The sequence below is a fragment of the Dendrobates tinctorius genome, unplaced genomic scaffold (assembly GCF_039654945.1).
Source record: "Dendrobates tinctorius isolate UK_male_01 unplaced genomic scaffold, ASM3965494v1 ptg000075l, whole genome shotgun sequence".
NCBI classification, from domain to species: Eukaryota; Metazoa; Chordata; class Amphibia; order Anura; family Dendrobatidae; genus Dendrobates; species Dendrobates tinctorius.
Genome location: NW_027361743.1, coordinates 25,413,898 through 25,426,539, shown reverse-complemented (window position 1 = coordinate 25,426,539; position 12,642 = coordinate 25,413,898). Strand labels below are relative to the sequence as shown.

The 12,642-nt window shown below is 45.6% G+C and overlaps 1 protein-coding gene across 2 annotated transcripts in view; it reads right to left on the bottom strand.

Annotated features, from left to right (window-relative positions):
* RNF17 (ring finger protein 17) overlaps positions 1 to 12,642 on the bottom strand; it is a 585,601-nt gene that overhangs the window by 219,989 nt on the left and 352,970 nt on the right. For both annotated transcript variants that reach the window (XM_073583105.1, XM_073583106.1), the window contains one exon: positions 12,397 to 12,556. In XM_073583105.1, the coding sequence (XP_073439206.1) occupies positions 12,397 to 12,556 (160 nt within the window). The remainder of the gene's footprint in view (positions 1 to 12,396; positions 12,557 to 12,642) is intronic.

The following is a 12,642-nucleotide window of genomic DNA, read 5'->3' as shown; positions in this document are numbered from 1 at the left end:
GCCCAGGGAGTCAGAGAGCCCTGGAAAGGAGCCATCTCTACTTCTGTTCTCTGAATCTGTTGGCTTGGAAAGAGGGGGCCAGCCAAGCAGCATTCAAGAATTTGAAGAAGAGGTAGTATGCAATGATGCGCAAATGCTTTGTCTCTCTAAATCTGAAGAGGCGCGTGGGCCAGTGCCTATTGTCAGCACACCTCAGTACGCATCTGATGAGACTCAGGTGCCACTTTCTGGTGAGTACTCTGCTGTCAAGACTACCCAGGAGAAGCAGTCGTTTGAAAAGGGTAGTGTAGATGATGAGGTCCTTGACCCATCATGGCGTGAGGTACAGGAAGGTGGTGGGAGCAGGAAGAGATTCCCCGGCCAAAAAAGGAGGGAGAGGGAAGACTCGGTTGCCTGTAGTCTCCACTTCGGCACCCATTAGGAGCATGCCTCTTCCAAAACCCAAAACGGGCGCTCCCAAGACTTGCAGTGCCTGGTCCTTTTTTGACACAGTTGCAGATGACATTTGCTTTGTCAAATCATAGAATCGTAGAGTTGGAAGGGACCTCCTGGGCCATCTGGTCCAACCCCCTGCTCAAAGCAGGATTCGCTAAATCATCCCAGTCAGATGTCTGTCCAGCCTCTGTTTGAAGACTTCCATTGAAGGAGAACTCACCACTTCTCGTGGCAGCCTGTTCCACTCATTGATCACTCTGTCAAAAAGTTTTTTCTAATATCTAATCTGTGTCTCCTCCCATTCAGTTTCATCCCATTGCTTCTAGTTTTTCCTTGTGCAAATGAGAATAAAGTTGATCCTTCTACAATGTGACAGCCCTTTAGATATTTGTAGACAGCTATTAAGTCTCCTCTCAGTCTTCTCTTTTGCAAACTAAACACTCCCAAATCCTGCAACCTTTCCTCATAAGACAGGGTTTGCAGATCGGTCACCATTCTGGTCGCTCTTTTCTGAACTTGCTCCAGTTTGTTGATGTCTTTTTTAAAATGTGGTGCCCAAAACTGGACACAATATTCCAGATGAGGTCTGACCAAAGAGGAGTAGAGGGAAATAATGACCATGTGATCTAGACTGTATGCTTCTGCTAATACATCCTAGAATTGCATTTGCCTTTTTTGCTGCTGCATCACACTGTTGACTCATATTCAGTCTGTGATCTATTAGTATACCCAAGTCTTTTTCACATGTGCTGTCACTTAGCCCTATTCCTCCCATTCTGTATATGCTTTTTTCATTTTTATTGCCCAGATGTAGTACTTTGCATTTCTCCCTGTTAAAAACCATTCTGTTAGTTGCTGCCCACTTCTCCAGTTTATTTATATCTTTTTGAATCCTCTCTCTCTCTTCTCTAGTATTAGCTATCCCTCCTAGCTTTGTGTCATCAGCAAATTTAATCAGTTTACCCTCAATTCCTTCATCTAAATCGTTGATAAAGATGTTGAACAATACAGGGCCCAGGACAGAGCCCTGTGGTACCCCACTTGAGACATTCTTCCAACTGGATGTGCAGCCATTTACGACCACTCTTTGGGTCCGATCACTAAGCCAGTTATGAATCCACCTAACAGTTGCCTTGTCCATTCCATACTTAGTCATTTTTTCAATAAGGATTGTGTGAGAGACTTTGTCAAATGCTTTGCTGAAGTCAAGATATACTATATCTACAGCATTTCCTTGATCCACCCAATCAGTGATTCCGTCATAGAAGGATATTAAGTTAGTCTGACATGACTTATTAGTTACAAACCCATGCTGACTCTGTTTAATCACTTCATTCTTATCCAGGTACTGACATACATGTTGTTTAACAATTTGTTCAAAGATCTTTCTTGGTATAGAAGTCAGACTCACCGGCCTATAGTTGCCTGGGTCCACCTTCTTCCCCTTTTTGAAGATAGGAACAACATTTGCTCTTCTCCAGTCTTCTGGCACTTCTCCTGTTCTCCAAGAATTTTCAAAGATTATGGAGAGGGGTTCAAAAATTTCTTCTGCTATATCCTTCAGTACTCTGGGGTGTAATTCATCTGGACCTGGAGACTTGAATTCATTTAGGTTAGCTAAGTGTTTCCTCACTATCTTTCTGTTTATAGATATCCTGGATTCTTCTATTCCCTTAATAGGACAGTGAAGAACAGTTGATGTTACATTTCCTTTCTGAGAGAAAACAGATGCAAAATAGGAATTTAAAAGTTCAGCCTTCTCAACATCCTGTCTTACCATTTCATCATTTTCATCCTGTAAAATTCCTATAGCATCTTTGACTTTTCTTTTACTTTTGACATATCCCCAAAATCCTTTATTATTGCTTTTGACATCTCTTGCAAGCCTCAATTCATTTTCAGCTTTAGATAATCTGATTTGTGCCCTGCAGGATCTGCAGACAGCATTATATTCTTCTTTAGATATGCCTCCCTCTTTCCATTTTATAAACATTTTTTTCTTCCTTTTTAGCATGTGCTTAAGTTCTGTGTTCATCCATCCTGGTTTCCTTAAATGCTTCCTATTCCTCCCTCTTTTCGGAATTGTTTAACAACTGTGCTTTGAGAATTTCATTTTTCAAGATTTCCCATCCTTCCTGGACATTTTTGTCTTTAAGGATATCCAGCCATTGGATCCCTCCAATTCTCTTTCTGAATCCCTTAAAATCTGCCTTTCTGAAATCTAACCTTGACGTCTGAGTCTTCACAGGTCTTCCGCCTCTAGTTATCCAAAATTCTAAAATAGCATGGTCTCTACCTCCTAGGGTCCCAGCCACTTTTACCTCCTCAACCATTTCCTCCCTGTTTATAAGGATTAGATCCAAGGTAGCAGTTCCCCTTGTTTTCTCCCCTACCTTCTGGAAGATAAAGTTGTCAGCAAGAGAGGATAAGAATTTCTTTGACCTGTTAGTTTTGCCTGAGAGAGATTCCCAACAAATGTCTGGATAGTTGAAATCTCCCATGACAACCATGTCGTATTTTTTGGAGAACTTGGCCATTTGATGCATAAAGAGTTCATCCATGTCTTCAGCTTGCACAGGCGGCCTGTAGTAAATGCCTACAATGGTGTCCTTTCCATTGTTCTGTCCTTGTATTCTTACCCAAACAGTTTCCACAGAACTCCCAGTCTCTGAAGCTTCAATCTCTGTGCAGATATACGCGTTTCTAACATACAATGCAACACCTCCTCCTCGTTTATCAAGTCTGTTTCTTGCAAATAAGTTGTATCCTTCTAGTCTTGTATTCCAATCATGTGTATCGTCCCACCAAGTTTCAGTTATTCCAATGACATCATATTTCTTTTCCTGTGTTAGTAGTTCCAATTCTCCTTGTTTGTTGCCCATGCTTTGTGCATTAGTATAGAAACATTTTAGTTTGTGATTGGTTTCTCTTTCTCCAATATTTTTATTAATTAGATTCTTTTGTCTTTCTCTAATTAATAAAAATATTGGATTCTTTTGTCTTTGTTCTTCCTTTTCACTTCTAATAGCAGAGTTCTCAATAGCATTTCTCAGGTGTATGGCTTTTTCTGGTCTTTTGCTTCCCTTCCCATGTTGTTCTAGTTTAAAGCTCTCCTTACAAGTGTAGCAAGGCGACTTCCAAATACATGTTTTCCAGTCTTCGTAAGGTGCACCCCATCTCTAGCAAGTAGTCCATCGTATAAGTAGTTCACTCCGTGATCCAGAAATCCAAATCTTTGCTGACGGCACCATCGACGTAGCCAGTTGTTCACCTGCAGAATCTTATTCCACCTCCTTGTTCCATGGCCATCCACTGGGAGGATGGAAGAGAAGACCACCTGCGCTCCCAGTTCTTTCACTTTCTTGCCTAAGTCTTCAAAGTCTCTGCAGATGGCTTCCAGGTCATTTCTTGCGGTGTCATTTGTCCCCACATGTAGTAGCAGGAATGGGTAGTCATCTGTAGGTCTGAAGAGTCCTGATATCCTGTCAGACACATCTTTAATTTTTGCACCTGGAAGACAGCACATTTCTCTTGAAGTTATATCCGGTCTGTATATAGCGGCCTCTGTTCCTCTCAACAGGGAATCCCCCATGACCACCACTCTCCGTTTCTTCTTTACAACATTTTTCTTTCTCCATCCAGGAGGACTCTGAGGGCGTACAAGGTTGCTGTTTGTTGGCAAAGTCTTATCCTGATATATTTCTTCATCGTTTTCCTGCGTGAGAGCCTGGTACTGGTAAATGGTACTGGTAAATGCAAGCTGTGTAATCAGAAAGTGAAGAGGGAAAAGTGTCAGCAGCCTCAATACCACAAATATGTGGAAACATGTGCGGACCAAGCACGTGGTGGAGTTACAAAGACACACTGGAGACCTAGGCCAACCTACAGCACCACCTACCACCTCTTCAGCTCGTGTTGTAGCCTCTTCCTCCAGCTCACACACAGCTGGTTCGGCTTCCTCACAGGATCGCCATGGAAGAACCTCTGGCACTGTTGTACAGAGACACGTGTCATTCCACCCACAGCACCACACTCCCTGTCATCCTCACACTCCCAGGCCAGTCTACAGCCATCAGTAGCACAGGCATGGGAGAAAAGGCGCCCATACTCGGCAAACCGCCACCGAGCACAGGCTCTGAATGCTGGCATTGCAAAACTACTGTCCCTTTAAATGCGCTCATTCAGGCTGGTGGAGACTGACACCTTCCGTAACTTCATGGCATTGGCAGTCCCACAATACAACGTGCCCAGCCGCTTTTATTTCAGCAGGCAAGCCGTCCCTGCCCTGCAAAAGCATGTGGAGGGAAAAATTAAACATGCGCTACTAAACGCCGTCAGTAGCAAGGTCCACCTGACCACCGATGCGTGGACCAGTAACCATGGACAGGGATGATATCTTTCCCTCACTGCCCATTGGGTAAATGTTGTGGAGCCGGGTACAGATCTTGAGAGTAGCGCTGTACATGTTCTGCCAACTCCAAGGATTGCAGGAATCCAGTCTGTACACATTGACTCCTCCTCATACTCCAGTTCCTCTGAATCAGCGCTGCAGGAGCAGTCACAGTCTACCTCCACATGGACCCGTGAACGCTTACCTGTTACGACCGATATGAGCACAGCCGTGGCCAAACGTCAACAGGCCGTATTGAAATTAATTTCTTTGGGGAATCGAAGCCACACAGCGCAGGAGCTCTGGAATGCCATCAAGCAGGAGAGCGACGTGTGGTTTGTGCCAGCGAATCTCCAGCCAGGCATGGTAGTGTGTGACAATGGCCGAAATCTGGTGGCAGCTCTGGGCCTGGGCAACCTCACTCACATCCTATGTCTGGCACATGTGCTCAACTTGGTCGTGCAGAGTTTTATGAGGGACTATCCAGATCTTGATACACTGCTGCACAAGGTCCGCATAGAGTGCGCTCACTTGCGGCGTTCCAGCATGGCAAGATCGCGCATTGCAGCTCTGCAGCGCCGATTCTGCCTTCCGGAACATCGCATCATATATGACCTACCCACCAGGTGGAATTCAAAGTTACATATGTTGGAGAGGTTGTGTGAGCAGCAGGCAGCAGTAATGGAGTAGCAGCTGCATCAGGCGCAAAAAAGTCGCACTGCGCGCCGTTCACACTTCACCACCACTGAGTGGGCCTGTATGAAGGCCATCTGCCACGTTTTGCATGCCTTCGATGATTCCACGCGGATGGCAAGTGCAGATGATGCACTAGTCAGCATGACTATCCCCCTTATCTGCCTGCTTGAAAAAACACTGCAAGCACTTAGGGAGGAGGTTGTGGAAGAGGTGGAGGATGAGGAGTCACAAATGCCATCTGCATCTGGATAGTCTGCGCAACGTGGTTCCTCACAAAGGCCTAGGCAGGGGACACTTTGTAATGAGGATGAGGAGGAGACAATGGAGGAGGAAGACATCTCTCCAGAGGAGGGAGGTACACAATGCTCTAGTAGTCAGTATGTACAGCGAGGGTTGGGTGATGCAGAGCAGGCAGAGATGACGCATCAAGCAGGGGACAGCGTTTCTTGGCCAGTTGGCAGTCTGCAGCACATGGTTGATTTCATGCTGCAGTGCCTGAGAAACGACCGCCGCATCGCCCACATTCTCAACACGGCTGATTATTGGGTGTACACCCTCCTAGATCTTCGCTACCGGGACAACTTACAAAGCCTCATAACACCGCTGAACCGGGAGCGTAAAATGCGTGAGTACCAAGACACACTGGTGCATTCCATCATTTTCTCCATTCCACCCGAGAGCAGTGCTGCTAGTGCTTTACAAAGCAGCTCAGTGCGTCGAGGCAGTGGAGGAAGCTCTGCACAAAGAGGGAGCAGAAGCAGCGCCTTAGCACAAGGCAAGACCAGTATGGCCCAAATGTGGCAAAGTTTTGTGTGCCCGCCACAAATGTCTACACCATCACAGACGGCTCCAGTCAGCAGGAGGCAACGTTTCCGTCAGATGGTGACAGACTACATGTCTTGCCCTCTCAGTGTTCTCCCACATGGCTCTTCCCGCTTCAAGTTTTGGGTCTCTAAGGCTACTTTCACACATCAGTTTTTTTTGGCGTCAGGCAGGATCCGGCTATTTTTAGAAAAAACGGATCCGGCATAAATTTTGGAGAACTGTAGAAACGGATCCGTTTTTCTGCTGGATCCGTCTAGCAGGTTATATCTGTTTCCTGGGGGCTGGCCAATTGTATCTGAGCATGCGCAGACTTAAAAAAACGGATCCGGTGGCTGGATCCGTCTTTTTCTGGATCCGGCGCATTCCGGCGCCCATAGACTTTCATTGTAGCAAAAAGCTGGAAGCGTCGGATCCGGCACTTCCGGCTATTTCGCCGGAGACAAAAAACGTTACAGTAGCCATTTTTTCCAGACGCCGGAATGAGACAAGTAGCCGGATCCGGCAAAAAACGGATGAAACGCAATGCCATCCGGCGCTAATGCAAGTCAATGGGGAAAAACTGGATCCGGCATTGCATTTTGCCGGATCCGGTTTTACAAAAAAAAGCCGGATCGCGCCTGACAGCAAAAAACTGATGTGTGAAAGAGGCCTTAGCTGGATACATGGCCAGAGCTTAGCCAGTATGCATTGGAGGTGCTGGCTTGCCCTGCTGCTAGTGTATTATCGGAACGAGTCTTTAGTGCCGCAGGTGGTGTACCAACAGACCGTCGCATGCGACTATCCTCCGATAACGTTGACCGGCTTACTTTTCTGAAAATGAACAAGGCCTGGATCTCGCAGGAATTTGCCAGTCCCCTTCTAGATTAAATAATTAGCTGGCAACAGTATCCAGGTCTCCTGTTGTGTTCATGTTTCTAACACCTGAACTGTAATCCCTGGGCTCCAATACCGCCAGTTGCTGCTCAGAAGTGCCGTCTGCACAGTCAACACTTGCTCCTGTGTTATTGGGGTTCAGTAACGTCAGCTTATCCCCTGCTGTGTGTCTGACAATTTCTCCTTGCTCCGACCACACTCACACTACTACAGATATTAAACTTGCTCCAATTAGGCCTCCGGCTACACTCTGTTTCTACTGTAATCCCTGGGCTCCAACACCGCCAGTTGCCGCTCAGAAGTGTCATTGGCACGGGTACTCCTTCCTGCCCAGCCTGGTTCCAGCACGCCAGCTGTTTCTGGGTAGTATTAACGTCACTTTGCCTCCAATATGTTGTCCTGTCGTGTTGCGGTCGGGTTAGCCGACTCCATGGTGCCTACAGTTTAGGTGCTTCCTATGTGGGCTGCGGGATCTGGCAATGAAGGCTGGTGCCCTAGTGCCAATAGGACAAGCTCCCCCTGTAGGACTGTGGGTTTCAGCAACTCCGGCCAGCTCACGGACTTGCAACTTTTTTTTTTCATGTGTACCTTCTGCTGCCTATCTGAGTTCCAGTACCATTAGCTGGTTCTTTGGAAGTCAATATTGAATATGTCCCCCTGGGTTCCAGTAACGTCAGCTGGTGCCAGGCAGAGCCTATGGCTTAGGTGCCTCCTTCTCGGCATCCGAGTTCCACCAACGTCTGCTGGTCATTGGTAGTGCTTTCTGGCACAGGTACCTCCTGCTTAGTAACTGGGTTCCAGTACAATCAGCTGGTCCTCGGTAGGTCTATTGGCTCTTGTACCTTCGGCTACTCATCCAGGTTTCAGTACCGTCAGCTGGTTCTCAGCAGTTCCTCAGCCTTCTTGTACCTTCTGCTACATTTCCAAGTTCAAGCTTTTTGGAATGGTTGTGGTAATCACTCTGGATCTCCCTGACGACGACCCTGAAGACCACCCCGAAGAAGACGACGACCCCGAAAGCGACGACGACCCTGGAGACCACCCCGAAGAAGACGACGACCCCGAAGAAGACCAAGAAGATGACCCTGAAGATGACCAAGAGGAAGACAACACCAAGATACAGAAGAACAAGAGACAGAAGACCAAGAAGCAGAAGAACAATAAGCTGCAGAACAAAAAGCAGAAGAACATTAAGCATAAGACTAAAAATCAGAGCAAAAGATATTATCTAAAGTATAAGCAGAAGAAGACTAAGCAGTGTATGGGGGTGAGTCCGTTACTCCTCGTGGTGCCCCTGGAAAATACCTGCTGCTGCAGGCAAAACTGAACGCGGACAAATCCTGTTGTAAATCTTTTGTGACAGGCAGAACGGAAGGTGTAATCTTCAAACTTTTATAGATAACTACAGGAATGCCTGTCACAAATAAGAATATGATGAAGAATATGAAGATGAAGTAGAATATGAAGAAGAATAATCTAATATATAAAGCTCAAGTGTGAGTATGTATATGTATGTATGTATGTATGTATGTATATATGTATGTCCGGGATGGGCATCCGCACCGTCGCAGCTACAGCCACAAAATTTGGCACATTCACACGTCTGGACCCCGAGTGTCCTAAGCTATGTTGTGAGGCGAAATTTTAACCCCGCGCGTTCCAATTCACCAAACAATTTTGCCCCTATCTACATAATGGGGAAAAAGTGTATCAAGCCCCATCCATCATTATGTTGTCATACTGGTTGCCATGGCGACGCTGATGTCATAGGTTGCAAGCCCCACCGCTCATTAAGATGTCATAATGGTTGACTATGGGATGGAGGATGTGTGATTTGTATATGGGCACTGGACTATGGGATGGAGGATATGTATGACGGGTATATGGGCACGGGACTATGGGATGGCGGATATGTGATGGGTATATGGGCACTGGACTATGGGATGGAGGATATGTATGAGGGGTATATGGGCACGGGACTATGGGATGGAGGATCTGTATGATGGGTATATGGGCATGGGACTATGAGATGAAGGATGTGTGATGGGTATATGGGCACTCAACTATGGGATGGCAAATATTTATGATGGGTATATGGGCATGGGACTATGGGATGGAGAATATGTATGATGGGTATATGGGCATGGGACTATGGGATGGAGGATATGTATGATGGGTATATGGGCACAGGACTATGGGATCATGGATATGTATGATGGGTATATGGGCACGGGACTATGGGATCATGGATATGTATGATGGGTATATGGGCACTGGACTATGGGATGAAGGATAATTATAACTTGCTAGAACTAAACACAGTTAGTTACTATGCCCGGGCAGAGCCGAATATGCAGAATGTAAAAAAAAAAAAGAATAATAGGAAGAAGGTGAAGAAGACGACGATGAATAAGGTGAAGAAGAAGTTGATGAAAAAGATGCTGCTGCTGAGGATGATAAAGGAGAGAGTGTGGGAGAAGTAAAAAAGAAGGTGAAGAGCATGGAAGTAGTGAAACAAATATCTGACAAAATATAAAAAAGCTTAACATAGTCAATATCTTTGTAACTCCGAACGTCTTAAAAAAAAAAAAAAAAAAAAAAAATTAATTCCTGCTATTTCATTTGATTGGGCTAAACCTCTATTGCCTTTAATGTCTCTTCCACCTCCCCCAATACATTCTACATTATTCTTAGTTGTTTCCCTTCATGTAGAATTAACCTACAAGGAAAGTAAGGGTTTATTTTCATTCTGATATTTGTGTCCCATTGACTTGCATTGGTTTCCGGTATCGGAATCGGCGATATCCGTTATTTCTGGGGTATTGGTCAGATCCAATCTGATCCGATATTTCCAGATATCGGAAGGTATCGCTCAACACTAATAGGGACCTCTAAAAGGACAAACTTCTTTACCAGATCTAGGCCCTCCAATTCCAAGCCCACCTGTTCCTTGGAGAAGCCCATGGAGATGTCAAAATAAACATCCGAGGAGGAACAGCTTGAAACTCCAGCCTAGGCCAGATCTCACTAGATCTCACTTGAGAATCCAGCCGTTTGAGCACATTTTTTCAAAGGCAGGGAAAAAGAGATCTTCCCTCCTACCTGGGGGCAGGAGTCACTGGGAGGAACTCTTGAACATAAGACCTCTACTTTTTCCCCCAGTCATCCCATCTATCCTGATCTCTTGGAAGGGGGTGGGAAGGGGGTGGGAAGGGGGGGGGGGGGGGGGGGAGAGTGTCTTCTCCAGTTATACCTTATATTTAAAAAAGATCTTTTGTAAGTTGGGATGAGCAAATTTGGAAGACTTTTTTGCAGTCTCCTGCTTTCTCCAAAATGTTGTCCAAGACTGGGCCAAAAGGGTATTCCCTTTTCACACGGAATAGACCATAGTTTTGACTTGGCATGAATATCCCCCGGGCAGCATTTTCACCATAGAACTCAACTGGCTAAATTAGAAAGTGCAGCTGATCTAGCTGCCAACCTTGCTGAATCCGCTGAAGCGTCAGCTAGAAAGGCTGCTGCTCCCCGCATCAACATAGTTGTGGACAAAATGTTGTCCCTAGCTGTCACTTTATCCTTAAGCTGACCTTTCAGATGATCCAACCAAACCATAATTTCCTTTTAAACAATGAAGAAAAGGAACCTCTGTTTTTGGGTTTATTCTGTTCTCTGCTGACGAGGGCTTACATCTTTTCACTAACAGAGAACGTCCGATACTCTTTATTCTAGGCCACCCTTTACAGGAAAGCACAGACACCCCATCCCACCTGCACCACCATCAGATGATGAAGCAGAAGAGGATTATGAAGACACATTCACGCTCTGACCTGTCGGATTCATCTGTCTCTGGGATTAATCTCCTAGACTTCCTAACTTTCCTTCACCATGAGATAGAGACTTTGTGGATTCTTGACGTCCACCCTAGTATTGGATCTTAACTCTGAGGCGAAGATAGGGGATTCTTCACAAACGGTCTGCTCAATGCAGGACTGAATAAGCCTTTTCTGCAAAGAGTAAGGCAACCCTTCTTTACAGACAGAACATTCCCTGTGATTAGACTTCATAATACACTTGCTAGGTTTTCCCTGACAATAAAACAAGAGAAGTGCTACTTTAAAGTGAACTTTCACATATAGATCAGTTACCATTCTGCTGGCGAGTTCTATTGTCACTCCTGGCACCACGTTCTCCATAGGAGTTACGGAGCTATTTTTCTGCCGATGTCACGCAGTCATCAATGTTGTTGCACCTTCTCTCAACCTTCTTCTCATAGGGATTCAGCTGCTGCTGTGGCTGTGCTATTACCGCTGGAGGGATGGCCGGAGCAAAGATCCTGCTCTGCTGGCAGTCTAACCACATTTTAAAAGCAAGATCTGCCAGACACAGCCTGTCCCTCTGTGGATGACTTTTTCAGTTCCACCCAGGAAAGTGAAAAATGACCTCCGGGTCAAATGTCACTGGTGCACTAATCATCAAGGCGCACCTCTTTAGTGAGTGCTCTGCACATGAGCAGAACTGTGATACGCGGTAGCTGGCCGACCACAGAGAATGGCACCTCTACACATGCCCAAGCATCAGTTAAGTCTCCCTGGACCCACTGCGGTGCTCCCAGAACCCCTGCACCAGGCGCAACACGGACGAAGCTACCCAGACCTGAGTAAATCTCATCTTCTGGTACCTCATCTTGGTTCCCCCCGTCAAGGACAGGAAACTACTGCCCTTTTATCCTGTTGGTTTTCTATTCTTAAAGGGCAGATCCCTTCTCTATGGTGCCATCATGGGTGAGGGGAAAAAAAGGGGAATCATGAGTAAAACACAACAAGATGGTAGAGATGGGTCAAATGCAGACCAGTTTTTGCCTCCTTTGGAGGCTTAGCAAAAACTGATTAACTCTTTGCCAGTTGGTGGGTGTAGCCTGCTGGGAAGGAGTTAACATTTTTCTGCCTAGTGTCAGCCTCCTAGTGGTATCAGCATACACCCATGGTTTATGGTGTCCCTCAATGAAGCGATAGAGAAATATATTTTTCAATAATAATTTAATACATTTGCACTACATCACATACATAATTTGGAGGAATTAGGGAAAAAAAATTGTTGACACCTCTTGTTTAAGCGAATTTGTATTGCTTAACTGAGTGCCACTACATCAAATTAAAGTTTTCACGAGGTTATCTTACCCATAATTTCTGCTCTGTACCACACATCATCTTCAGTGTCATATTTAGCAACGCAAGCTTGACCCACCACTGGGCACTGGACCTGCCAGTCATCAGCGTCTCTGCTGTTGTACACTTCTTGAATCCTATTTGTTGTATTTCTATACTCTGTATCACCTGTCTAGTTGTTGAAAATGGAAAATAACAAGTATTCAAATGATGACAAAACTACAACACGAGAAAGGAAGAGATGCACGCAAATATGTT